At 37.0% G+C, this 27,685-nt stretch overlaps 3 protein-coding genes and 1 non-coding gene across 7 annotated transcripts; 1 reads left to right on the top strand and 3 right to left on the bottom strand.

Annotated features, from left to right (window-relative positions):
• Positions 1-334: 334 nt before the first annotated feature.
• On the bottom strand, positions 335-3,730 carry LOC141596673 (beta-amylase 2, chloroplastic; the record flags this gene model as incomplete). Its single annotated transcript, XM_074416897.1, is given in 7 exon segments — positions 335-553; positions 885-1,145; positions 1,558-1,722; positions 1,909-2,103; positions 2,248-2,451; positions 2,876-2,953; positions 3,434-3,730. Coding segments are annotated over 7 exon segments (1,365 nt in total), but the record flags the coding sequence as incomplete, so codon positions are not given.
• A 116-nt stretch (positions 3,731-3,846) lies between these two features.
• TRNAK-UUU (transfer RNA lysine (anticodon UUU)) lies at positions 3,847-3,918 on the bottom strand. The gene has a single exon. It is a non-coding gene; the product is annotated as a tRNA-Lys (tRNA).
• Positions 3,919-6,744: 2,826 nt separating this feature from the next.
• LOC141596672 (rop guanine nucleotide exchange factor 3) lies at positions 6,745-9,791 on the top strand. 3 transcript variants are annotated; one of them, XM_074416895.1, is made up of 8 exons: positions 6,745-6,823; positions 7,094-7,416; positions 7,572-7,688; positions 7,786-7,925; positions 8,082-8,156; positions 8,245-8,535; positions 8,981-9,322; positions 9,464-9,791. In XM_074416895.1, exons 2-8 carry the CDS (start codon positions 7,143-7,145, stop codon positions 9,584-9,586), a joined length of 1,362 nt encoding a protein of 453 aa, XP_074272996.1. In that variant the 5' UTR covers positions 6,745-6,823; positions 7,094-7,142; the 3' UTR covers positions 9,587-9,791. The 3 variants fall into 3 exon arrangements, with proteins under 3 accessions (XP_074272996.1, XP_074272997.1, XP_074272995.1); XM_074416896.1 differs by lacking the exon at positions 6,745-6,823 and having other exon boundaries at positions 6,979-7,416; XM_074416894.1 differs by lacking the exon at positions 6,745-6,823 and having other exon boundaries at positions 6,985-7,416; positions 8,097-8,156.
• A 1,609-nt stretch (positions 9,792-11,400) lies between these two features.
• LOC141596671 (mediator of RNA polymerase II transcription subunit 12) lies at positions 11,401-25,470 on the bottom strand. Of its 2 annotated transcripts, XM_074416891.1 has the most exons (14): positions 25,125-25,470; positions 24,913-24,968; positions 24,589-24,794; positions 23,871-23,930; positions 23,501-23,606; positions 23,235-23,303; positions 23,102-23,155; positions 22,726-22,833; positions 21,796-21,945; positions 20,482-20,814; positions 18,044-20,361; positions 14,797-17,379; positions 13,454-13,784; positions 11,401-12,371 (listed from the first exon to the last, which is right to left on the bottom strand). In XM_074416891.1, the coding sequence occupies exons 3-14, from the start codon at positions 24,726-24,728 to the stop codon at positions 11,937-11,939; spliced, it is 6,687 nt and encodes a 2,228-aa protein (XP_074272992.1). In that variant the 5' UTR covers positions 24,729-24,794; positions 24,913-24,968; positions 25,125-25,470; the 3' UTR covers positions 11,401-11,936. The 2 variants fall into 2 exon arrangements, with proteins under 2 accessions (XP_074272992.1, XP_074272993.1); XM_074416892.1 differs by lacking the exon at positions 24,913-24,968 and having other exon boundaries at positions 25,125-25,378.
• Positions 25,471-27,685: the final 2,215 nt, after the last annotated feature.

Below are 27,685 nucleotides of genomic sequence, written 5' to 3'. Positions count from 1 at the left end.
ACTGTATACCATTCCACTGGAATAAGCAAGTATATGAGTGAAACAATGGCAGGGGTTTCGGTTATCGTTTTCATTTTTCAGTTGACTATATCTTTTTGAATAAAATAAGGTGTCAAGACTGTCAACATAGGGGACATATCCCAATTATCCATATCGAACACCTGCAAGTTTTTATAAAAGCCATTCTCTGTCTATAAAATAAATTTCCTAGCACCAATTTTGAATTTAAGTAACGCCGAATTAAGTTAGACGAAAGAAACTTTTTAGTGCCTTACAGAAGTATGCAAATTACATTAAGAAAGTATAATACAGTAGTAGACTCATAATTGCTAACCTGCCAAACCAATCCCTCAGGGTCTGCTAGTGCCTCTGGATAGTTCTCTTGCTGGTCCAGCGTGCGTAATTCCACACATGTAAAGTTCAGAGCAGCTTCATGCTTCTTGAACATTGCAGCAATCGAGGTATAGCCATCACGATTGCATGAATTGTAGAATCCAGCAGTCAATTCAGCAGCATGACTGGCAGTTTTGTACCACCAATGAATACCTGACAGCTGTTCACCAATTAAACTTGCTCTTAAGAGGCCAAAGGGCCTTTCATACATCTAAGTGATCTAACTAGCAAAAGCACCTGATCCGAATGTTCAAACCTAAAATAACTAATTTGAAACAAAAAATTTGTAACCGCGATCAAAGATGACTCCAAAATGGTCAAAATGACCCAACAACAATGCACCAAAATGTCTCGACTCTCGAACCTGTAAGCCGTGTTAGGAATAACCCCATACCCAATCCAAATGACTCGTTTGCCAAGTCAACTTCCAACATTTTCAACTTACAAACATAACTTACTACCAAACTCACGCCTTCAAATTTCTATCTCACCTTTGCAGCAATAGCGGTGCCTTCAAAAGCTAAGTTAGCCAGACCAAGCACACGATCTCCATGATCAATCAGGACCCGTGAATACCAATTCAAGAAGAATCTACCATAATAGCTGTCATAATCGCCACCATCACGGAAAAAGCCTGTCTTGTCTGGCCAGGAATTGTAAGAACCTGCATTATCAGGCGCCCTAGCCCAAGACAAGTGTCCCCTAGCCTCTGCAGCCTTCTCCAGACTCTTCATTAAATACTTGTCATAGCACTGTATAAGAATGTTTTGAATCATGTGAGATTTCTCATATGTAAACCGTACAGTTGCTTGACATAACTGATAAAGGAGATCTGAAGATGACAGATTGACCAAGAAAGTAATCCCTTCATTCATTAAGATTACTACATTTCTGCAAGGCACTAGTTTAAAAAATTAAAAGAGAAAGACGCAAGTGGGAAAGGTATATACATCAAGTGGATGAAGACTGTATTACAGCCTTACAGGACAATGGAACCAGAGACTTCTTAGAGCATATTTTTTCTTTTACGCTCCAAACTTAAGCAAAAGAGAAAATGTAGAAAACTGTTTTGAACGACTCTAAAAGAAAAATATAGTCAATCCAAAGAGGGAGGGAGCGTACAGATGTTGAAAGGCCTTTTGTTAGGGGTTTTGTAATTTTTACCTGGAATTGGCCAATACCCGGATACTTCCAGCCATGTTTTGCAGGATAGGATGGATAACGTAGCTCCCCACATGGACCAAGACCCACCTCAATCTCACAGATGGTTCCACTCTCAAAGAACTCATCAAATTCTACACGGAAGCTTCTCATATAATCAAAGTAGACCTATTTTGCCACCAAGAAGGTTCAAAGATATGGTTACTAATTGCTGCAGTAAAAATGCAAAGTAACTTAACTCTGTAAGTGATCTTCAAACCACATGCAAAGAGAATTGACTGGTGATACAACAGAAATAAAGTTGAAAACACTCAAGTTAAGAAGCGGAACTGAAATCACAATAGGCTGGAATACCTCAACTGCAGTGCGGCCTCTCAAGACACGTTCTTTGTCTATACCCCATGAAAGGCATTCAGTAATGCGCCTACCTTCTTGATTTGTGAAATAGATGTCTGGATTTTTTTGACCTATTTCTCTAATCCACCTTGGGAGAGGAATATTCACATCATCACCAACATTTCCTCCGCATTCATGAAAAGACATAACCACCTGAAAAAAAGTGCAGATAATTTGAGCTTCTTAGTCGAATTCATGACAAACCTGTGGATGACGGATCTTAAACCATAAAAAATAAATGTAATTTCAAATGGATTTAGGCCATTATTTCTGCGGATCCTGTGCCATTTAGAATACCTGCAATTTAAGCCCAAGAGCACGCACGATCTGAAAAAGACTCCTGTAACCAGTCCAGTTATATTTCTGTGGAGCCTGTGCCTCCACTATTCCCCACCAGCAATCAACCATGATTCCGTCAACATTAATGGATTTCAAGACTTTAAGTTCCTCCAGAAGGCCAAATGGATCTACCATTTTGCAATTCATGTCTATGATACCTAACTGTGACCAAGGAAGACTTGTCATATTGAAACAGTAATACTTTGCACAGCTATACGAGAGAGGGTACCATTTAACCAGCTTTTGCTAAACTAACCAAGTCGAAGGAAATAAATATTTGAAATTACAGCCAGGAAAGCATTTGGGAAAAGAAAATTAGTCTGATTTATCTCAGCATGATCACACTTTGGCTTAAACTTTGGTCAGACCCAATAATATATGCAGCATTTTTAGACGGACGCTAAGTCCTGATTTTGACTCTTGAGTAGTAAATATGAGAGGAAAAGGTGGATGTCACACATTGTCTCAAGAGTTTTAAAGAATATCTAAACAGTTGAAAAATATTTATGTTGAGTTTAATGGAAAAATGTAGTCTTAATAACTACTCCACGAACTAAGAGTTAGAACCAAGCAGTAGCAAACTTACAGGCAGCATAACATACACAGGGACATGCGGTGTTCCAGCAAAATCACGTTCAGGTAGCTTTGGTGTTGTCTTTACCACCTGAATGCAGTAAAGAACAAGGATTACATATACAACTAGAGCACTCGCCTCAAAACTAAATAACAGTCAGAAGAATGGAACTGCTTTTCACCAAAACTATAAAATGATGTTAAAGATGACACAAGACAATAGGAACATACCCGTGAGGGAAATAGAGTTTTCAAGTTCCGCCACAACATAATCTAAGGCATCCTAAACTATATTTACAAGCGTTCCTAATGTGAATATATGGCTACATTTATTTTCTTGATTCCACCTTCACCTTTCCATTCCCTTTCAATCCATCTTACAAACTAAAGACACCTAGCTACGACAACATGATCATCCAATTGCTCAAGCGCCCATTAACACAATTCCTTATTCTCTTTTGAATGTAAGGATAAATATAAATCCCAACCCCCATTCACAACTAGGAAGAAAACAAATTTAATCGACTGTGTACTAAAACAAGAAAAAAATGATTAGAACAAAACAAATTACCTTTTCTTCTTCATAATCATCAACATCAACATCATTTACACCAATAATATTATTATTTTTAATAACTACTAGGTTGTTCTCGAGCTTTTCTTCTCTACCATCAACTTTAGCGCATATCCGAGTCGGGTGACTCGGATACCCGCGACTCGGCACGAGTTGAAGCGGACGGATTGGAGGTGAGTTAACTCTGCAGCGAGTACAGTAACTCGGGACCAGAGAGGGGCAAAACGATGTCGTAGCCATGTAAATGAGTAAGAGTGAAACTGTGGGAGTGAGGAGAGGAGTGAGAAATTGGCGGGTGATGATGATGGGATTCAAGATAATCTGGGCCGTTGAAATTGTCGAGGAAGGTAACACGTGGATTCATTTTGACCGTTGGTTATTTTGGATGTGGAAGGAAAAGTCGAAAAAAACGCCGTCTGTGGGGATCGAACCCACGACCACGTGGTTAAAAGCCACGCGCTCTACCACTGAGCTAAGACGGCTATTGATGTTAATAGATGCTTGCATTTAAATATTGTTTAAAAGGTAGAGCTAAGATTGGTAATATTTCATTCCTTTTATTGGACGGACAAATGAGAAGGCACGTCATTTGTCAACAGGTTATTCGGATCAAGTTATTCCGAGTATGAATCACCATTTAGTTGGGTCGGATCTTGTCATCGGGTTTTGATCGAGTTATTAAGACATTATGATTTCTTTGGGTCTTTGAACTATATACTTCAATACTTCATCGAATAAGATAAATTTAGAATTAAATAAACATTACAGAGTAATTTTTTTTTCCTTTTTACATAGTTTACTTTAAACTTTTAAATTTTTTTGTAAGAGATTTATATGCCGTAAGAAAGAGTAATCATTTATTGTCCGTGATAAACGTACTTCAAATTGTTTGAAAATGCCGAAATAATTTTTTTCGATCCGATGATACAAAATCATTAGAAATTTCTAGAGGTGCTTATTTAATCAAATGATGAGGGGTCGTAGAGAATTAGAGGTTAGGGACAATAATGTTATAAGCCTATAATGCTTAGTGGAAGGCATGTCCTCCTCACGATCAAGTATTGAATTTGGAAAATAATTTTCATTTGTTGATAAGCTCCATGTGTGGTGATACACTATTTAATTGCATTGTATTAGGAATTTTAGGATATAAGAGAAAATGACATATTGTTGGGTGAATTTATAAATAAAATTTTGAGGGAGCGAATTTTCTTCTTTTTGTTTTAATACGATGTATACTGTATTTATGTTAAAGCCTCATATTTAAGAATTTTTCGGTAGCAAAATCGATAATTTAATCATTTTTTTAAAGCTTGGAGTAGCGAGTGTTACCATTTACTACTACTTAGATCCCCTTGGTGGCGGCTCTTCCGTAGGATATAGATGAAGTTCGAACAAGTGATTACAATATTTATATTGATTAATAGGTTTTCTCGGTAATTCATCCATTCCTATATCCACAATTTTACATATTTTCATTTTAGTCTTTTTGGCTGCATGTTAGCCTAGTTTTACGAACTTTTGTAATTGTACTCTTTGCCTCTGTTGAAACAATTACCCAAACAGGGACCGACAACAACTTGTGGGGGAAAAAAATATAAATTTAGTTAAATACTAAATACGTGTGAAGTATGATCTAGGTGAATGTAAAACTACTTTTAAAAAATTAAAACTAAAGTCACTAAGAATAGAACTAATAAATTAGTGATTCTACTTCTTACAATTTTAAAGGTGTAATTCAGTTATCATTTTACCACCACTTTAATATTTTTTTTTTTTACAGAACATTTTAATCATTAACATCTCACAAATCAAAATAAAAAGGTAATCGGATTATCATAACAATACGGATAAATATATAAAGGTTTCATGCTAATAGATATGTTTGTCTTACGAGAAAGTTGAATGAATGACATAATATACAACTAGCAAGATGGTGCATGAGATTTAACAAATACATATATTAAATCGAATTATGAATATAAATCAACCCCTCTCACTTATTAAAAAAATCGCAAAATAGTAATCACCTATCTACTAAAAGTGAAATTAGGCCTTAAAGTTTCATTTGGAGCATTTTTCTTTTACCAAAAGTAAAATTCAACATCTTTTTCTTAATTTTCACCAAATTCTTAATTAAAATCACAATTTTATCAAGTATACAATTTTTGTTTTATATTAAATTATTATCTTTTAATTAAAATTAATTTTTTCATCAAATTATGTTATTTTCACCTAACTTTAAACTATAATATCTTAATTAAAATATAAATAAAATTTATATAAAAATATAAATTGCTACTTTTATTGATACTATTATTTGGGAATGAATTAATACATACTACATATAAAATAAAACTGTAAATCATTATTATTACTTTCGTGACAAAAATATTTGAGAAAATTAAAAAATATTTTCTTTAAAATACATTCCAGCATATTACCCAATTCTCTTGATTAATTATCAACAAAGCAAAATACAATAATGAGAAATATGGACAATTAATGAAATATCACTATTTTATAAGTGATTTATTTATTTTAAAAAAACTATATATACATTTATTACATGGGGTCTAAACTAGTTACAATTATTTACATAAGATTGATTATTTTTCCTTTGATTGTTGATTTGTTTCCTTAATAACTTCTTCAATCATAAGAGACAGCTTTAGCCTTTAGTTAATCATTTAGCTTCAATCATTATCTAACTACATACAGAATTTGGTTAACTATATAATACTATATCAAAGTGTTCATGTATGATTTTGACAGATAATAAGCAATTAAGCAGTGCCCAGCTACATACATTCATTCAATAATACTTTGCATATTTAAGTGTTCATATTACTACTAATTTAATAAGCTAACATACATTCATTCAATAATACTTTGCATATTTAAGTGTTCATATTACTACTAATTTAATACGCTTTCCGTTTTAATAATATATTTGCCTTTTTTATTCATTGTAAGAGTATTTTAATCAAAGTTGAACAAATTTCTAATCATAACAAATACTCTATGTCACGTACATTATCACAAACCCATATACTATACTCTATACTGCATGTTCTCTCCACACTCATTCAACAAAAAAACCAATTAAGACATTAAATCATCACAAATTCTAAACACCCTTTAACAAAAATTGATCATCATCTACAACATTTCTTATATTCTTCACAAAAATCGCGGTTGAAAACCGTCTGTCGTAATCTGTATAGTCTCTAGCTAGGAGGGTGGTGGTCAATGTTTGATGCATGAGTATGTGCTTTTACTAATGAAAAGCAAAGTTGCCCACAAAATAATATATTAAGGAGGGATCTCTATTTCAAAACATATACTTTTTCACTTCAAATTCAAATTTGTAACAAGTAAATAAAGGTAACATCTACATCATGGTTAACCTTTGTTTAACTTTATGGAACTTTAACTATTTTGTTGAAAAACATATAACACCCTTCATTTGAATTCTATGATAAAACTGATAATGACAAGAGATTGATCCTTTTTGTCTATGCTTTTGTGTTGTAATAACATAAGAATGATTCTCGTCGTAAATTTGAATAACATATGAGAATTTTGCAGCTTTTTTTTTTTGATAAAATTTGTTGATTTTGTGACATAAAAGAAGATGTCTTTGGGAGATTGCAGGTTAAGGTTAAGCTACTTTTGTTTCCAAGTAAGTTTAACAGAAGAGATCATGATGGAGAACTCGATTACAGACGAAAACTGTGATCATCAGTCAATTAATTCTCCTATGAGCACTGCCTCTTTTGGGTATTGCAGGACTAGTTCTGAAATGTCAACTCTCTCTGATGGACCCACTGACAGTTGCTCAGACGGCGCTTCTCCTGTTAGGTGGGTCCCACCCAGGACGGCAACCCCTCCTTCGCTTTCGCCTTCTAGGCTTGGGTTGAGGAAGTATATGCATAGTATTGATGATGGCTATGATGAATTGGAACTTGCAGATATAGGTCTGTTTAATAATCAGCTCTCATCATTTTTTTTCTTTTCTTCCGACTTTTTTGTACAGTTTCGGACATCAGTTGTTTGCCTCTCCATGTTTCCGATAGAGGGTTAAAATGGAAACATTGACATTTTTTTTTTGTTTTTCTTGAACAAATTGAAGAGCTAGAAATGATGAAAGAAAGGTTTTCAAAGCTGCTGCTGGGAGAAGACATGTCAGGGAGCGGAAAAGGCGTCTGTATCGCAGTGACCATCTCTAATGCCATCACAAATCTTTATGGTAATGTCTTCAGACCTTACTATTACATCCTAGCTTTCAATGGTCCTGCTTGTTTCCGGTTTTGGAGTTTTAGCTGATCATAGGGAAAAAACTGCAGCTACTATATTTGGGAATGCATTGAAGGTAGAACCTCTGAAGCCAGAGAAAAAGATGATGTGGAAGAGAGAAATGGATTGCCTTCTTTCTGTTTGTGATTATATTGTGGACTTCGTCCCCCAAGACGGAAGTAACATCGAGGTAAATACATTACAAAACATGATTAACGATGAATTTTCAACTTTGAAGTTCAAAAGCTCATATGAACCTCACTTAATCCTACTGTAAGACTGTCTTACCCAAATTCGATCAACGTGATGATATCTAAAAAAAATATGTACATTGAATGAATGTTAGGCGATGTGTACACAGACAAGGACAGACATTCAAATTAATCTTCCTGCACTGAAGAAACTAGATGGAATGCTTTTGGTAAGTTTTCCGACATCATCAAATATTTTACCAGTGGTACTGATAAACTGGAAAAGACTTAATTGTGAATTCTGATGCTTTCCTGCAGGAAATACTGGATAGTTTCCAGGAAACAGAATTTTGGTATGCTGAACAAGGTAACACGTCGATGAATACATCACGAACAACTTCGTTCAGGAAAGTTGTGTCGCGCAAAGATGAGAAATGGTGGCTGCCAGTTCCCTGTATACCATCTGGTGGTATCTCCGACAAGGGAAGGAAACACTTGCGCCATCAGCGGGATTGTGCCAATCAAATTCACAAGGCTGCCATGGCCATTAACAATAATGTTCTCAATGAGATGGAAGTGCCAGAATCTTACATTGCAGGGCTTCCCAAGGTTATTTTCAACCCTTTGTTCATATTGTCTTAATTTCTTGACATCAGATTTTAGACTCTGAGATAGCAAGCAAAATTGTCGTCGACAAGACAATTATTTAGGTGACACGGCCCTCTGGTAAAATCGGGCAAGAATAGGTAGGTCTTATTGTAATTACTGAATAATCAGACCCGGATAACATTTCTCAGTTCCGAACAGAATACAACCCAAAGCAACACACCTCTAACCACCCAACCTAAATGGCCCACACTTGAATTGAACCAACAATATCACACCAAAATAGGCCCAAACCCAATTGATCAAACGACCAACCTGTACCAAATCTGAAGGACAGGTTTTCCAGGTCTAATCTTACACAAACTTTCTGTCAAGGCAGATTTTCTGACTAGTTTAAACACATGTAAGATCTATAAAATGTCCTAATGCTAAAACTCCGTTGTTTCAGAGCGGGAAGACATGTTTGGGAGATGCGCTATATAAATACATGAGCAATGCAGAAGTGTTCTCCCCTGACCAGCTCTTAGATACATTGAAAATCACCACAGAACATGAAGCTCTTGAGCTTGCTGACAGAGTAGAAGCTTCCTTGTATACATGGAAACGAAAGGCGGGAATGACACATTCAAGATCATGGAATGTAATGAAAGAGCTAATGTATGAAACAGATCGAAATGACAAGAACTACATCCTTGCTGATAGAGCCGAGACTTTGTTGTTCACCTTAAAGCATAGGTTCCCTTCACTGTCACAGACAACACTCGACACTTGCAAGATCCAATATAATCGGGTAAGTTTCTCTGTTTTATAGTCATGTTACTCAGACTTAGCTACACTCGACACTTGCAAGATCCAATGAAGTTTTAAAGTGATGATCTCGCTGTAACGTAGATTGCAATCATCTTACGGATTGAATGGGCCGTTTTTGCAGGATGTAGGCCAAGCAATATTAGAAAGCTACTCAAGAGTGTTGGAAGGCTTAGCTTTCAATCTCGTCGCATGGATCAATGATGTAATCTCTGCAGACAAGCTAATGAAAAACCAAGAGCAATAGTGGACATAACAATCAGCCAACTTTTTTTACCCTTCGTTTATTATGTCCTTACAGCATATGCATGATTCTCGACTTCTCGTCTGAGAACAATGAATAAAAAGCATGACACAGCTCGACAGAGAATCAACTGCAAATTTTATTACGTACAGTGTACATTCAGGATAGTATCACTAAACTCTGAGATCAAAATGTTGCCTTCCAAAGACTTGATATGTCCTGCATTAAAATTCATTTTTTGCACCAGTAACTTGACCAGGCAAACGGGTCACTCGAGCCAAATACGAGTCATGTCAGCTAGAGTGATGAATTGGGGTTAAAAATGTTGTCAAAGACTCCAATCCTAATAGTTGAAATGACACCAACCCTAGCATCAAAGATTGTTAAGCAATAACCGTATTTGAATTCAACCAGAATCCCTGAGTTCGTCAGTCCTGCAAACTCTAACCTTCGATCTAGCTATGATTAATACCGTCTTCAGCCTACTTTTTCCATCTGAATCATTTATTTACATGTGATTAAAAATACTCACACGAGAATATAAACGGTAAACAAATAATTAGGACGGAACAAATTTTTATTTAATGAACCACATTAACATGATTATCGGTCTCAAATGAGATTTTCGAGTGTAAACAACTTTTTCCTCACTCATTAAAAGTTTCACCAATCCTACAATTCCATAACCACAAAAACATACATGAAACATTAAAACCCGACTCACTAATTAAAATCCTCCACATAAAACCATAACCAAATAATGTACTACAAGATTACCAAATACTCCGTCTGACTCAGCAGATTCTATACGTTTATAAAAAAATACTTTCCCACAGAAGAAAAGAAACGTAAAGAATCTGTTGAGTCGAAGGGAGTACTTCTCAACTTATGTACTCCCTTAAGAAATGATCAAATTAAAATGTTTCAAACATCAGTAAGTGAACGCCTGTCACGAAGATTTCTTGAAGGTAGTAGTTCCGGTCTCGGAGGAGATAAAACTGCAGATTTGAAAGCTACGACCTTTGATTTACATTTAATTCTGTCACCTTTATTTTCTTCCAAACATTTCCTTAAAATTTCAAAATCATTTGGTGAAGATGGTATTTTTGATTCCCTAGGAATATTCCTCTTTGCAGTTTCAGAAACTGGGGTGATTACAAAGTTCATATCTTTTTTAAGAAATTGTTGAAGGTTTTTGAATGAAATTAACGACTGTGATGAACTGATCAAATGGGTATTTGTGGAAAACTTTGAATTGTTAAAAGGTTGAATCTTTATGAAGAGAATTGAATTTCCAGGAAGAAGTTAAAAACAGAATTTGGAATTCTTTATGACTGGTTGTTGACTGATGGTGAAGTTGGTGAAGTGGACAGCCGGGTTAGTCGAATCTGGGTAGGTCGTGTTAGATTCGGGTTCATAGGATATGATCGAGTCTGGTTTAGCTAGAGAGGTGATCGAGCACAGTTTAGTTTAGGAGGTGATCAAATACGAGTTTGGAACAGGACAAACACCGGGCCAACATAGATTTCACGGGCCACGGACTAGCATGCTAGCGACTAGCGAGACTGAGGCCGCTTCTTTTGCAGGCCGGACCTTGTGAGCAAACAGCCCATAAACAATCCTGTAATTAGTTCGGCCATTATCATCTACCCTTAATCTTTTTACCATCAATACACACGATAATTTTATATTTTTCCTTTGTTTGGAAAAATTATTTGTTCCGTACTTAAATTTCGTGTTTAGATTTTAGATCAATTAATATGTTAGGCGAGAGCCTCCATTTATCTCTACCATGGAAGAAAGAAACCTGCAATCAATTAAAAGTACCAACTTTGATCTATTCCATTGAAATTCGAAACTGTTTACAATCTAACAAGGCAGCCAATATAGCCACACTAGGATCATCTACAATGGCATTTCTTGAATGCAAGTACTCATAAGTCTAGACAAAATATCTCAGCCCGAGCCGACTCCATTTTACAGTATTTGCATCGCTACTCCCCCCAGAAATTCAACCGCGAGGATAAACTCAGGGCATCGGAAAAGAGGAAGAGAAGTAGAGAACACATGCTATTTAGAAAAAAATTACTGGAGAGCTGGATTTTTTACTGAGCTCACCCCATCAAGGTAGCCATTATATCTAATTTATACACATGATGCCCCGAGCCATGCTCATGTTGATGTCGACTGTCGACCATAGGTTAGTTAAACGAAGCAAGTCCATATGGGGCACCTGAACCATCTGCCCAACGGCCAAAATGCGGTTCATGCATTCCATGATATTTCCATCGGCCCCTCATCGCAAAATGGTAATTACATTCTCTGTGCGCCAAAACAAGAAGGCTCGATAAATTCAGCTATCATCATCCACAGCGCCAACATAAGTTAGATCAGTGCGTCTCACTCTAACAGCCCCTTTCAGCCAGCTTGATGCTTTAAGATTAGCGTGGTCCCCACCACCCATAAGGGCAGTGGTACTAGAAGATGGACCTGACCCAGCCCCGTCTTCCAAAAGTAGCCATGGGTCGACCTCCAAATCGTTATCGGGGTGCAAGGCTGTTGATTTTGACTTTCCCAACATGGACCCAGCGGTGGCAGAGCGGACAGATGACACAGGATTCTTTGGAGAAGGACCCACTTGGCTAGGTTGAAGAGAAGCGATGTCAGAAAATGAGATCGATGGAGGCTGGCATGAAACACGGGTTTGAACGTTCGGTAAGAGGATTGGCATGGCAGCTTGAATGCGCCGCCGTACTGCATTGGGTAACTGCATTCGATCCAGTTCACCCTGCATTCAGAAGACAACATCAGGAAAATTGGCAGAATATTCAGGAAGCACCAACAATGACAAAAGTCCAAAACCTTAAGCCCAAGATGAATTGTGGACGGATATCATGAATGACAATGTTAAACCCCATTATCATGTGATACAATTAGAAAAGAATTGAAAAATAGGAGCTTAAATTTGAGAACCAATAAGGACGAAAAAGAAAAATTGGGACGTACAGGCATTACAGCAACTATATTTTGGTAAGTTGGGTAGAACAACATTACCCCAATGTCTCAATGGCTCATGCCGTAAGATGGGTCGGATGTATGCCGCCTTATCCGGGAAATTTTAACACAGAAAAGGGGGGGTTATTTCTTGATTACCTGATAAAAAATTGTCGAAAAATGGACACTCCGCTACTCGACTATACAAAAGACATATAGCATTTAGAGAACCAATAAGGGGTCGTTTGGTTCAACAAGTTGGAATGGAATGGAATGGAGTTTGATAGTATGGTGGTATGGGGTTCTAAATCCATACTTGCAAAATCTTATTTGGTTCATCATAAGTTATAGAAGGGTGGGAATGGAGTTTGAATCCAATGGGGAAAGGTGGGTATGGGATTCCAAGGGGTTGGGGTGGAGTTAGAATACATTGGGTATCTAACTCCATTCCAAATCACCCCAACCAAACAATGGAATGGACTAAATACATTCCATTCCATTCCAATATACCCAACCAAACACCCCCTAAGTCTATTCCATTGTATTCCAAACACAAAGGAAAAGGATGTATAAAGAAGGAAAAAGTGCACGAAGCAGAGGCGCACAAAAAAAAAAAAAAAAAAAGATACAACAACAGAGCCTTGACCCAAAATGATAAATCAAGACGCCACCAATAAAATTGAGAATGTAGAACCTAATTTTAAATTTGACAAGGAATCAGGCTGTATTTGCAATTTGGAATTTTCGAGGAGAAAATGAAGGCATGGCCACAAAATCGAAAGGGAACTAGGAAATTATCAGAAAATGGGCGATCTGAAAGATAAATCAAAGGAAATAAAAATAATAAGCTAAGAGCAAAGCACAGAGTAAATTAACCTGCAGGCTCTCCAACATCTCCCGGTTGAACCCAGAAAAGTCTTTCGTGGACATACTGGTTGCTTTCAACGAAGGTCTAGGTCTCAACCAACTAGGTAAATAAATACTCAACAACGCATGCAGCACGAGTAATAACCAATCAAATATATGCTTTCCCGATAAATCCAAGGAAACGACAGCACGAGTTTCCAGTTGTGACTCGGCCTCCTTCGGTGGAGATCCTTGTCCAGGATTGAGAGACATATCCATATCTTCATAGACAACTCTACTTCCCAGGAGACGGAGCACAACTGATGCAAGTATGAATCTTGAACTGCGACCAGACGAATCCCTGAGAAACAATAGATGAGTGGATGAGAAAAAGCAATAGAAAAGTAGAGAGTTTATATCATCTTTACTAAGCATGCTCCTTTTTACACTTAAATGTTACAAGCAGTGGTGGATCCGGAAAATTTTATATCTAGGGTCTTGTTGAAAATTTTAAAATCTCCTTCTATACAAAGATTATGCTCATTAGATTTTATTAGAAAGTACGCACAACAGAATTAAATGGGTTATTTGGAAACCACCATCAATGGTCATCTAAGGTGAATGCAGGTGCAGGTCAACGTGTAAAATTAAATGAACCTGGAACACCAACAGAGAATAGACCTTATAATAAGTGAACACAGAAAGAAGAAATATCGATAAATGACCACATGTACAGATTGGCATCCATAAAATTATCAAATTATGTTGAAACAGACAACAATAATGAAAGCAGGGTGCTCAAAAATTAAGCACAAAAAAGAATTAAATCTAAGCAGTACTCAGAACTTAGATAGTGATGAAAGCAGCATGTCCAAGAAACAGTGGAGAAATTAAATTAGGCGACATTTTCAAAAAGATGAAGAAAATATTGACATATAAATATATAATGACAGGAAAAAAAAAAAAAAAAAAAAAAAAAGATTATTTCATAGGAATAGTCCAAGCTATCGGTGCCCTTCCTATATTACTCCAAAGTCCAAACTTCAATATAACCCAATTTAATCCCCTATATCCCCCTCCCTTCCCAAATCAGACTTAGCTAATTTTTTTAATGACTATATCAGGTAATTTAGGGAGGAGATGAGTAAACAAAGAAGAAAGACAATGAATTAATTGAGAGTTAAATAAAGAAGGTATATAAGTTACCTGATATAGCCATTAAAAAAATTAGCTAAGTTTGATTTGGGAAGAGAGGGGGATAGGAGGGATTAAATTGGGTTAAGTTGAAGTTTGGAGTAATATAAGGTCACCCATAGTTTGGATTATTCCTATGAAATAATCCAATAAAAAAAGTGCATTAATAACATAATTACCCGTCTGCACAAATTGTAGGAAGCAGTCTCATGAGGAGCTGTAGCCGCAACGATAATGATGCTCGCAGTGCCATGGGTGAAGATGGAGTGGAATCAATTGCTACTACGGCTGCCCGTCTGGACAGGCCAGGGCTACCACCTTTCATGCTCTTGCGCGAATTAGATTTGTTGGAACTTTCTGTTCCAATAGGAGACAATCCCGTCTGTTTACCAAACCCAAAAGTGACCCCACTGATTTGCTGCTCAATACCATTCATCTGCTTTATCAACTCACTGGCAAACCTAGAGCGAGAATCATCAGTGCTTTGATCAATGCAGGGAAGAGCTAACTCAACAAGAGCTCTCTCGGTTACGAACTGCTGGTCAGTGTTAAGACCATCATGATCCAAAATCTTAGCGGCACCCCTGATATGCCTCTTGCAGTCTTCTTCGATCACTTCACCTTCTTCAAGAAACGGAGTTTCACACCTCCTTTTGTCTCTCCGAGTGCTTATGGAATCTGTGCTAGAATGACACCAGCCCCAGGGCTTCCAGAAGTGGGCCCTTGTAGAAAACCCTTTACTCTCTGCCAAGTTAACAAGACGCTGTCTGATAGATTTCCTTCCAAACAATACATCTTGACCTTCCAAAAACCATTTCACATGGAGCAGCATAGAATCCTCCAGAGATCTTCCCAAAAGATGTACAACTTCTGAAAGGAGAGGAGCAGCATCTGGCCTCACCAACAGCCTTGTAAGGACAATTGGAATAAAGTTATTGTCATTATCTAAAGAGCCAGCCTTGTCAGGATTAGGCAAAAGAGACCGCATAGCATCTGCTATTGAATGTGCATCATTAGAATCAAGTTTTTCAACGAGGGTCTGCTCGCTTAACAAAAGCCTCAGCTCAAGCCACTGCCAATGAAACTTAGCTGGTTGCAAGGTATCCAAAGCACGCACAAGCCTGTCAGATATTTTTGTTTCACTTTCAGCGATTCCAGGCAACCTACTACCATTGTCCAGTACAGAAATTGGCAATTTACAATCAATCAGTGCATTGAGGAAAAGTCTAGCACGCAGAGGAGCGAAAGCCTTGGCCTTCAAATGTCTATCAGAGCTATTCGACTCTAAGATGGATGCAAACTCAGAATCTGTAACGTCGGCACTCACAAGATCAAAGAAACCATGGGTATCTCTAAGACATATATCCCGAAAAGGTGCATGTTTTACTGCATCACTTAAAGCCAAAGTCAGAGATTGCAGCAATTGAGGAATCTCTTCTAGATTTCCCATGGTAAAATTGAAAATATAGGGCCTCCAGATTATGAATGCCAACAAAGAATAAGCAGGGGGCAACACCAGATTAAGAGGAAGTGTCCGTTGCATCCTTGAAAGAGCTAAAACAGATGATTCACCAAGAAGGTCCACAATGAGACCATCACAAACTGTTCTGCAATTACCAATAAGAAGCCTGAACCAATGAACATAAGCTTCAACTGAACTTTCTACCTTAAGCACACCGACAGATCTGGTAGTCCCATTAGCATGGGATCTTGTATTCCTCATAAATTGCATCAAATCTAAACCTTCTTTAAGTCTAAAGACTGATACCATTCTCTCCAGGCTAGCAACCCCGTGAATGACAGCCCCAACAACAAGAGCAGACAGTGCAGCTGCAGTCTTCGTAACCCTTCCAATAGCGACTTTCGTCGAATTACTAGGTACATCATTTAATGAATTCACATTAGATTCTTGAGTATCAGGTGATAACTGAAACTGCCCCCGAGCACCTTTTGGAGGGAGAAAATTGGCAGTGAGAGCAGAAGAAGCTTCTGAAGCGAGAGCTATCTCAAAAACACGGCTATGTCTCTCGCCAAGTGCTTCCTTAAGCAGGCAAAGGCAATTTATGTGTATCCTTAGAATTCGACGAGCAAAACTCAGTGAACCCGTAGGAGCAGGAACGTTTGCATGATTACTGACGGCTGTGAAATCAGGCATTTTTGCTATAGCAGGCCCAACATTCGCGACAATAGCAGAAACAGCAAAAGATACCAAAGATGGGTCTCCTTCTTGGGCAGCACCCCCAGTTTGCCTAATACAGTCCATAAGGCCCGCGATGATTTGTTGAGCTATATGATATCCATCATCCCACCTGTCAATGCCAGCATTTTTTTGAGCAACAGCGGCAAAAAGCTTTCTCTCTTTGCCAAAGAGATGACGTACTGCATCATCGACAAATCTCTGCACTATGTCTCTCATATTCATCCCAGTTCTGGATAATCGGTTTCCAGTTATCTTTTGGCGGATAAAATCATCAGGATCTTCAACTCCTGCTGGAACAGCAAAAGAAATTCCAAATTCCCCATTTTGCAATTTTCCAGATTCAAGTTCAGAAAAGAGTCTCTTGTCACACGTAGCTTTGCAAGTCTTCTCCCACTCTAAGACACTGCCAACACTGCCAAATTTCTTCAGCAAATACCTAGCATACAAAAAGGTCGGCGAACCCGAAAGCCTTCCATTCGAGGCCAAAACAACGGTCGATCGTTGCATTGCAGCAGACAAGATATCGGGAACCAGATCCACCGCAACAAGTACATTCTCATACCTGTAATACGCAATTTTCACAATACATAAATCAGAAAAAATGTTTCAAAACAACCACATCATCCAGAATATAGTAGATCGGGATATCAAAACTGAATCTGAATGGTTATAAGTTATATAATGGATGAAAGGATTACAGCCCCCACACACCAAAAAGAAATTAAAAAGTAGTTCTTCGTAACAGCTACACCAGAGTTTAGATGTAGTGGTGACGAATCTCATCAACTTCACCAATTAGTCAGAAGTAAATACGACAAAAATATATAAGAAAAGTAATGGAAAATTGCAAACAAATCAGCAACAATGAACACTGATTGCCCAGAAAAAATACATGTACGTAAATTAATATATGCTTTCTTTTGAGGGAGATACATGTGTTTAAGGGTGTGAAATTCTGTGTTTTCATACTTACACTGAGAGTCTATGAGCAGAACCAGCCTTCGACACACACAGCTCAACAACGTTTCAGGCAAATAGAAACTTAAATAAGAGATATAAGAGTAATACAAATACAAAGAGAACCACAAAGGAGGCCCCATCACAATGACAAAATGACAATCACAATTCATGAAGGAAGGAGAGCATCCCTTTCTAAAATTAAAAGCTCTACAAGAACAGTATACAAGTGAAGACACTCAGAAACGAATAAATGAAACTGAATATACCTTCGAATAGCTGACAAGAGAAAGGGTTCCTTAACTTCACATGTATGGCTTTCCACATTCCTCGGCAACATCATCATATTCCTTCCACCATGGACAGGAGTGGTGAGATTACCAAGAGCTTTGGGCAACAGCCAAATTAGAAATCTGAGTGCTGAAGGTAAATCAGCACAAACGTCCATGAAATAGAGTATGACAGATAGTTCATCCTCACCAAGCTTCCACCTTATCGAGCTCTTTTCATCAGCAGCAGCAGGTAAAGCTTTATTCACAGGGCCCAATTTCTCAAATGACTTATCAGACTCTTCAACAATCCGCTTTACTGTACTTATAAGCCAAACAGCAATACTCCTCTTCTCCACAAATTTCAGGCACTTCAACATCTTCCCAATTGAAAGAATGTCTATGCCACTGGTTGCCTTGTTATTTTCGGCATATTTAGGAGCTTCGCCTTCCATAACGGGACAATGGTGAGGACATACTATCCTATTATCACATATATGGCTGGTTGATGCGCCCTGACTACTCTCAATTCTAGCAGCAGCAAGCTGTGCAAGACTTTGTGTTTTACGCACCGATTTTTGCCTCCCTCTAGATGCCTGCTTGCTCTGCTTAATTGGCTGATCCACTTTAATCGTATCCAAAGACTTCACCTCCTTCTTAAACCACCAAATGTCTTCTTCTGATTGGTATATTGATGACCCTTGCAGAAATGAATATTTCTCCTCACCTACTTTCTGTCTCTTTGCCCTTCGACATTCTTCACACCCAGGTGTTCCTTCTATCATATCTATATTGCCAGAAACCAGTCGAGCTGTTCTTTTCAAGCTCACCTGAGATTCATCAACTAAAGCTTCAGCAGAAGACTTTGGAAGAAGCAACATCTCCATGATTATATGTTTAATTTCCTCAAGATCTCTATCATTCTTCTTATTTTTCTCCTGAGGCAAGTTCGATGACTGTAACAATTTCAGTTGGTACACAGAACGAGGTGAAGACTGATCAATTTGATATACTTGAGATTCTCTTGGTCTCTTAGATGATTTCGCAGTGCTACTGGATTTTTTGTGTTCATCGCCAAGTAGTCCACGAAGAAGGAGCCGCCTCTCATTTGAGTAGACATGTATCGCTTCAACAAGAAGTGAGCGATCAGAAAGCTGTTCTTCATCAAAAACTTCACACAGACAGGAGCTTGGAAGTTGTTTCAAGATACGATAATGCCTCCTTCGTCGGTCCACGTCAGTCACAGGCCCATTTTTATCCATTATCCCACTAACTAAAAGTTGTCGGACATATCCCGAAGGAGAGAAAATTCCAGCACGGGTTAGTTCCGTGAGAAGCAGCTGCACACGCTTAAAACCTTCGCCTTTGTAGGCTTCATGTTGATCCAGCCAGCAAAGTATAACATCATGCAACGGACCAGGACTTTCGAATAAATCCGATGTTTCGATGCTTACATTCCCTAAATTATTATGATTGAGCTTATTCTCGGACCTTTTCTTGCCCTTCTCAGATCTTTGCATCTCTCGCGTTTTTAACTTTAAAAGCCTAACAGCAACATATATTTGGGAAAAGTCTTTTCGGCCAGTAAATTTCAGATCATGAAGTGGGATAGTTCTAAAATCTCTGAAGTCACAGGTACACCATTCGCAAAGAAGAAAAACAGAGTAAACCAATTGTGGGCCGAGAGATCTAATCCCTTTCAAGGACGACCTTAAGCAAGAGCTTACCTCTGCAATCCAACCTTCTCCAACAGAGGGATCAGAAAAACCTTCAAACAGACACTTGTAGGCCTCTTTCACATCACCTTGCACGAGAGCATTATCCAAGGCTTGAACTACTTTGGCCACATTCTGCCCAGAATAACCCGGGCTACCAGCCTTCGCTAGATATATCGCACGTTTCTGGATTGACGAAACTATGCGATGGAACCCTGAAGACGAATATTTAGTGCCGGGAATTTTGTTTCCTGCTAGACCATTCTTTGAACGATCAATGTCTATCGGTGTCTTACAAAACGAGTTTCCAATGTCGTCTAGTGGCATCATGAGACGCTGGGGCAAAGGAAAGCAATCCAAAGCAACAAATGTATCCGGTACCGACAGAATAAGAAATTGAAGCATTTCAACGACAGCAGAAATAGCATAGGCTTTTTGCGAATCACCTACTAGATCAGAACCTCCTGTTGGAGGAGGTTCTTTGAGAAAACGAAGAGTGACATCCACAAGTTTACGCACATATGTCTGACATGAAGCAATGGCCTCCAACACTCCATATATAATTGGCAGCAGGAATTGCATTATCTGGAAAAAATCTCTATCCTACAGCAGACAAAGAAAATACTGTCACAAATAAAACGTGTAAATCTACTGGATAAAAGATCTCAAAATAACCAAATAACTTAGCTAGATTCAATGAGCTTTTAAGCCAACAATGAGTACCTTAAATTGGAGGAAAACCCAATCTATAATTTGAGAAGGAAGAACAAGTCCTTCTGACAGGTGGCAATTCAAAATACGAACCACATACCACCACTTGAAATTCAAGGAGGGCTCCTCAGCCTCGATAGCAAAAGATGCTGGATTCGATTTTAACTGTGATGATCCCCCATAAAGCACCTGTTGTGATCGATCCCTACTTTGAGGAATATGCTGAGAATTACTCTTTGAAAATTTTTCATCCAGAAGAGAATGCAAGTACTCGGTGATATCTTTTGTCCAGAGCTCTGAACGTGACACCTGAATTCTATCAGCGGCAGAAGAACTGGGTCGGATCTATGGAGAAACAAATACTCATGCCGTCAAATGGATAAAACCGTAGGCGTGTTACAAAGTTTTTCATGCCATATAAGCAGTGTAACAGAACAAAATTATGACAGAAAGACTCAAGAGAACATACAAACACAAAAGCATATACAAAAACTTAGGCTGTTAACTGTCAAAACAATACAATCACATTTCCTATTTCAAGTATATCAGTTTACTACAATGAGGCCGCAATCATAGGATAAGTTCTAAATTTTTTCACAAAGAGGGCCATTGCCCGAATTCTTATATCAGAAATTTAACAATTAACATTAATGCATGAATAAAAAAAATGCAAATCAATCTTCCTACAACATTAACTGTTAATAGCAATTTTTAACTAAATTAGTTTTAGAATTTAGATGTTCAACAAAATGCTAACCACCGCCTTTCACTTTCAATAAATATCTTCACATATTACTAACTTCTCCTTCAAATCAAAATTAAATAAACAGTTGATGCAACCACTTACTTCTTCATAAGATATAAAATAAACACAATCCCAAATAACGTCCTTTCTCCAGCTCGTGAGTGTTATCAAGTCATAAGAATATACAAAATCGGTGAGAATAGAAATGTGTACATCTTGCACTCATCATACAGTTAAAAATCATGACAAAAGAATTTCCCTTAGTTTATTACAAAAAAAAATAAGAGCCATAAATTTGTAGCAATCAATGTATTAAAGCGTGTCAAAAGCCATGGGATGTACACAATGGGGACCAAGTCATTCAGCACATGACAAAAACCCGTGAGTGAAAATGCATTGAGCTAACTGTCAGCTACACAGAAAATAACTTCCAACAATACAGTTTTTCTCGTCAAACAAGCAGCCATAATGATTGAATCCAGTAAGCAACTACCACTAATTCCAAAAATGTAGATCTTTGAAAATTACACAATAAATATGACCCGTTAACCAAAAGAAGGTTCAACGCTTGTAGGTTATACCTGATTAAGATAGGTTACTTTAATAAACCATGTCGCCCTTAACAAGGGAACGTTGTTTTTTATGAGTATTTCAAATAATGACTTCTTCCTATAACCATGTGGAACATGATCAGCCAATGAGCGAAGACTTTTGTGGTATTGAGATAAACCCTGAAATATAAAAGAGGATAGAGTTAGGACATACAAACAACATATAAGAGTTGGACCCCAATTAATTTAGTCAAACAAGCTTTCGTCTTGCCATCAGTTAAGTAATTAACTATAATACGCTCCAGGTGAAAACAAATCATGCTTCAAGGTTTTGTATTGTAAATGAGAATTATCAATCGACACTTCCCCCTCATGTGAAAACATCATCACCCAACATCCATCACAGATAACCTCTCCAACAACAGACGCTGCAGGTGGAAACGGCTGGTTTGGCCGATATAAAAACAATATCTGACAAAATGCACCATTAGTTTGCGCTAGGCCTGTCATAATATGCTACTTCCCTGAACACCATTACCACAATTGCAACCAAAACAACAATTTAAGGCCATGCCCATTGCACAGTCAATGAGTGAACATTCCAGGTCCTTGTGTCCTACTTTGCTGAACGAGGCAACCTCAAGCAACAAATTCTAGCACGCCACAGTTAACACTCAACTCTCTCCTGCTCGATTTTCCTCAATCAGTGGTCCTAACATAGTAACATCTCTGTAATACAAAGCTATTTGACCCATAAGCCGTATCGTTATATGACCTCAATCTTTTCTCTTGCTAATATGTTGTTCTCACAGTTTTTCAGTTCACTGTAATACTGTAATAGGCATGCTCTAAAATGAACACCGAAAATTATAATTTGACCGATCACTACACATGGGTACTAGAATATGAAGCACCAACATAACCAATAACACCACCAAGAGGCTGAAGACTCAAACCAACCTCAATCCATCTCTTCTTGAAGTCTTCACTACACGATTTCTGCTCCGGGAAGACCGACGGTCTACTCAAAAGGTTACCGGAAAGTGGCTCTCCATAAACCTGACCAGCCTGCATAGTACAGAAAAGATTGGAACATGATAGTAAATGAGCCCAAAAAAAAATTAATCACAGCCGCAGTATCGGCTATTGCTCACTATATGCAGCCAATATTGCTTAATTAAGGTAAAATTCGATTGAGGAGATCTTCAAACCCTCTAAACAACGGTCGCATTTCAGTGTCACTACCTCGATTCAATACCCATGAGGCCGTGAAATAATTACGTATAAAATATAAGCAACACAAGAAAACAAAAGCTATGTTAGAGAAAATAATTACCTTGCGCTTCTGAGCTCGAGACTCATTGATAGCCCTAAGTCGTTTTCTAATAGCCTGCCCACAAATAATTAAAGATGTAATATATCAAATAAGCGATAAATGGAGTACTCTATAGAGATGGTCAGTTGCTCACCTCTTTGCATTTGAGGATAACGGGCCTGGTGAATGTATTAACTTGTGTAACCGATATCTCTTTAGCTTCCTGAAACATACATCATAGATGATCGGTGTATACCATGAGACCATGACATCAATGACTTAGAAAACACGTGAAAAGTTCATGTCCTTTTTAGCAATAGTATCCAGGAGATTTGGGAGGTTAAACATGAAGAAAAGGGTACATTAGCATAAGCTTTATAAATAATTGATCAATCCAAAAAAGATGATTTTAAAGTTCACCTCGAGCCCCTCAACTGTTTCTCTGTATCCAGATTGCACATACTCTTTGGTAAGAGTCTCCTCCGGACAGTCTAAAGTTTGTGGATGGAAGTCAGGTGGACCAAGCCTAAATGTAAAATAGCAATACAAAAAAAATAATGATCAGCATAATGGACAGTCTTATTAAAAGAATTTCCACCTGCATTTAATTTGCACTAGGAATTCAACGAGACAATGAAGAATATAGTTTAATTAACATAATTCAGGCATTCAGATTTCAGCATAACTCTTCTGAATGATAGCCGAATAGTCAATACCATGTCTTACTGGTAATGAATTAAAATGTTCCCAGATTATATTAAAGTATACACATCTAAAGATAAGAAAGTACCGAGAATTGAGCCCCTCCTTCTCACACCTTAACCTATATGGATGAAGTGGTGTCGCACGCCTGAAATTAAAATGAGACTAAATTATAGTATTGCAAAGATCATCAATGGCCTGCTCAACGCATTGCTTAACAAAAAAAAGTAATCAGAATATACTCAGATATTACAACACCACCTGCCATAAAACATTCATTTAACTAATGATTCCAACCACACCAAGATCCTGGAACAGCAATGCAAAAAATCACTCATTTGCAGATTACAAATGAAACCTAATGTCCTCAAGACATAAAGCCCAATCCAACAGACCAAACAATTAAGTTTGAATCTTCATCAAAGGTACAGTCTCTACTCTCTATCATAGAATTATCTCTTTGGTCTCTACTCTCCATTATAGAGACTATACTACACAGTTTCCTTCCCGGCAATTTATAAAACAAGATCTGATACAAACGGTTTTAGCATTTTGCATAGGAACGGCTATTTGTGAAAAAAAATTCTACTATCACTTTTAAAATACAAGCTCAATATTCTTCAGTCATAGCCAAAAACGATAAATCACCAACCAACACCAATGGCTCAAATTAAGTACATGTCTCATCACACCGTAGCACACACACAAGTTCAACAACATCGCAGGAAAGCATAGCATACGAATTTAAGAAAGTAAAAAGATCACAACTATACACAAAAGAAGCTGAGAAACATGTCTGTTTATACCTTGAATTAATGGAGAAATTCGTAGACGAATCACCTCGACCGGCATCTCGACTAGAAATGCCAGGACCACCACTACCAATAACAGAGTTGTTGTTATTACTAACTGCACTAGTGCAGTTACCAGGATGATACCTTTGCATTTCTCCTAGCTATAACCAGCATACTTTCTCCACCATTTACCCTACTTCTAGTAAAAATTATTTACCCTGAAAAGTAAAATTCAAAATTAATCAATTAACAATATAAAAATCACAACTTTATAACCAAACATACTAAATTTCAAACACTTATCACACCAAAGATTAAATATAAAAGCTCAATTACCTGCAAAAACAAATCAGCAACCCTAAAACCCTAATTGGGTACTCCAAATCACAACCCTAAAAGTAAAATAAATTGAAATTAGGGTTTCGGAGCTACAGGATCGACTGTTCAATGTAGAAATAAGAAAAGTAAAGTAGGGTTTAATAAATCAATAAATTAGCAAAAATCGATATAAAATCAAAAATTTACGGAAAGGGTTGATGAATCTTTACCTTTCGATTGAATTGAAGGAAGCAGAAGAATCAAATATAAGAGTTCAATGAAATTCCAGAAAAAAAAAATTACAGAAAATTGGAAAGTAATTGAAAAAAAGATTGAATTTTGGGGGAATTGAAGTGTAATATATGATCAATTGAATAAAAGGGTTGATTAATTAGGTCAAAGGAATTGAAAAGAAGGAAGATTTGAAGACTATTGCTTGCTTACGGTGTTGAAATCGAAGAACACGGGGAAAAAAGAGGGGAAAGGGAAATAAAGATCTAATTTGGGGGTTTTTATTATTTTTCTTTTATTTTTATTTTTTCATTTGATTTGCTAGTGTAATTTTTTAATGTTGTTGCCACTATACTACTTTTGAATTGAAATTTAGATATGTTTTTTTTAAGTGAAAATTGTGGGTTATATATTTTGTTGTGAGGAAGTGATGAAAGTGAAGTAATTAGATTGGGGTTTTATAATTGTTTGTTGTTCACTTGTTCCAACTTCTAAAGTATCTTTGATTTATGTTTAATAATTGGTTTATATTATGTAGTTGTTTTTGAAGATTTTGGATTTTATGCAAGTGCTCTATTGTGTAACGGGTGTGGAAGACTTGTATTTTAAGTACTTTTCATTGATCGAGAATTTATATAAGAGCGAGAAATCTAGACATACGGGTACGTATTGAACTGATTTGTTAGTTACATATTAAGTTAGAGCGCGAAACTCTGGTATAAGAATGATTATGTTGTATAGTAAGTGTGTTGTTTATGTAGATAAAGGCGGGAATTGTGGTAGAGTGGTAATTAGGTCGCGCCAAAAGTAGTTAATTAAGCCTAATAATGGTGTAATTTATTAACTTTTAGTGTGATACTAGTGTGAAATACAAGTATAGAGTTGTTTAAGTCACATCCATAGTAGAATGTTTAACATGATAAGAGTGCGGAATTGAGGTAGTTGATTACCAATTATGTGAAACTAAATTAGGTAAATCTATATAAGAAGAGAAGGAAATCTTGTGATATGAAGAATATAAGGTAATGTAAGAGAATAAAACTATATATTCTTGTATCTTATTTCATATATGATGTTTATATATATATATATATATATATATATATATATATATATATATATATATATATATATATATATATATATATATATATATATATATATATAGAGAGAGAGAGAGAGAGAGAGAGAGAGAGGATCGGGTGAGGCACCTCGTTATGGCGAAATGACGTAGCCTCACCAAATTCCTTAAACTTGGGCGGACTGATTAACATGGACTGATTATCAATGTTCATTGGGCTGGATATTTGGGGTCATTTTTAACTTTTCATTTGGCCCAAATATTTTCTCTATCTAAAATAAACAATTAAGAGCACAAATACTTTACTCTCTCTCTAAAATATAACACACAACGTTGCAAACGATTTTCAAAATCTCGTTTCCAAAAATCCAATCAAAGAACATCAATTGCAGCAATGATTTCCGTAAGAAAATTGTTCGTAGATTTCATCGTAACGACATACAAAGAACGCGATTTCAAAGAATTTTCAAGAAGATTTTGATTAATTTCCAGGTAATTTCATAATTTTGATCAAAATTGAACATATTCATATAATTCTGTTAATTCACTCATAAATTGATGATATAAGGCTCGATTGATCAAAATTGAGCGATTTCCAAAATATAAGGTTCAAATTTTATTGATGATAATCTAATAGTAGGCAATACTCAATACGCAGAGTAATTAGCTGTTCTGCCAGTATCTTAGAACTGCTACTGTAAATGTAATTCGTTACCAATTCGTCACCTACCGAAAAATCAAAATTCAGAAAAACATTTATTGTTCAATCTTACTAGAATTCAATTTTCCCCCCGAAATTGTTGCATATGTGGTAACTGTTGCGAATCTTGACGGTGTAGTTTATCGCGTCTGTTTTTGTGATGGTCGTACGAGCATGAATTTATCAACAGTTGTATTGGTTTGGCCTAGAATTTGCCTTATCCATCAAATATGAGTATCAACTTCTTCTGAAAAGCCTTTGATTGATGAAGTCTTAGTCTAGTGATTGGGAGTTGGGACTAGGGATTTGAGGTCCTGCAATTTCTTTTCAGGTTTTGTAATGTCAAGACATCCAGAACTCCTCCCCTACCAAATCCAGACGAGCCTAAGAATGTGGCAGAGGCTATTGCATCATGGGGCCTTGAATATGTGGTGATTACAAGTGTTGACAAGGATGATTTACCTGACCAGGGTAGTGGTCATTTTGCTGAAACTGTGCAAAAGTTGAAGATCTTGAAGCCAACTATGCTGATAGAAGCCCTTGGTAATGGAAACTTTTGAGCTGTTATTTTTGAATCGTGCTATGTAGTTTGACTCGTACTGCTGTTTGTCAACATGCTGTTTTATTATTTTAAAGCATATGCTACTGTGTGTCCCAAATATACGAAAAAGTCTAAGCAATATGCACTTAACAATCAAGCAAGTCTTGTTATAGCAGTACGGCCCTAGTAGAATACTCTGTATATATTGTGGATCATCAATTGTTTTGTCATCTCAATT

Source organism: Silene latifolia, chromosome 8 (genome assembly GCF_048544455.1).
Source record: "Silene latifolia isolate original U9 population chromosome 8, ASM4854445v1, whole genome shotgun sequence".
NCBI lineage: Eukaryota > Viridiplantae > Streptophyta > Magnoliopsida > Caryophyllales > Caryophyllaceae > Silene > Silene latifolia.
The sequence above is the reverse complement of the archived record's forward strand: the minus strand, read 5'-3'. Positions and strand labels throughout refer to the sequence as shown.

Bases quoted from the DNA above. Each gene is read 5' to 3' on its own strand.
- LOC141596672 (XM_074416896.1), top strand. From the start codon at position 7,074: ATGTCTTTGGGAGATTGCAGGTTAAGGTTAAGCTACTTTTGTTTCCAA. The intron at 7,417-7,571 runs GTCTGTTTAATA...AACAAATTGAAG, and splicing joins ATTGGAACTTGCAGATATAG to AGCTAGAAATGATGAAAGAA. The intron at 7,689-7,785 runs GTAATGTCTTCA...AAAAAACTGCAG, and splicing joins TGCCATCACAAATCTTTATG to CTACTATATTTGGGAATGCA.
- LOC141596671 (XM_074416891.1), bottom strand. From the start codon at position 24,728: ATGCAAAGGTATCATCCTGGTAACTGCACTAGTGCAGTTAGTAATAAC. The intron at 23,304-23,500 runs GTGAACTTTAAA...TGTATGTTTCAG, and splicing joins AAACAGTTGAGGGGCTCGAG to GAAGCTAAAGAGATATCGGT. The intron at 12,372-13,453 runs GTTAATTTACTC...TTCTGAATGCAG, and splicing joins AGATGTTGGAGAGCCTGCAG to GGTGAACTGGATCGAATGCA.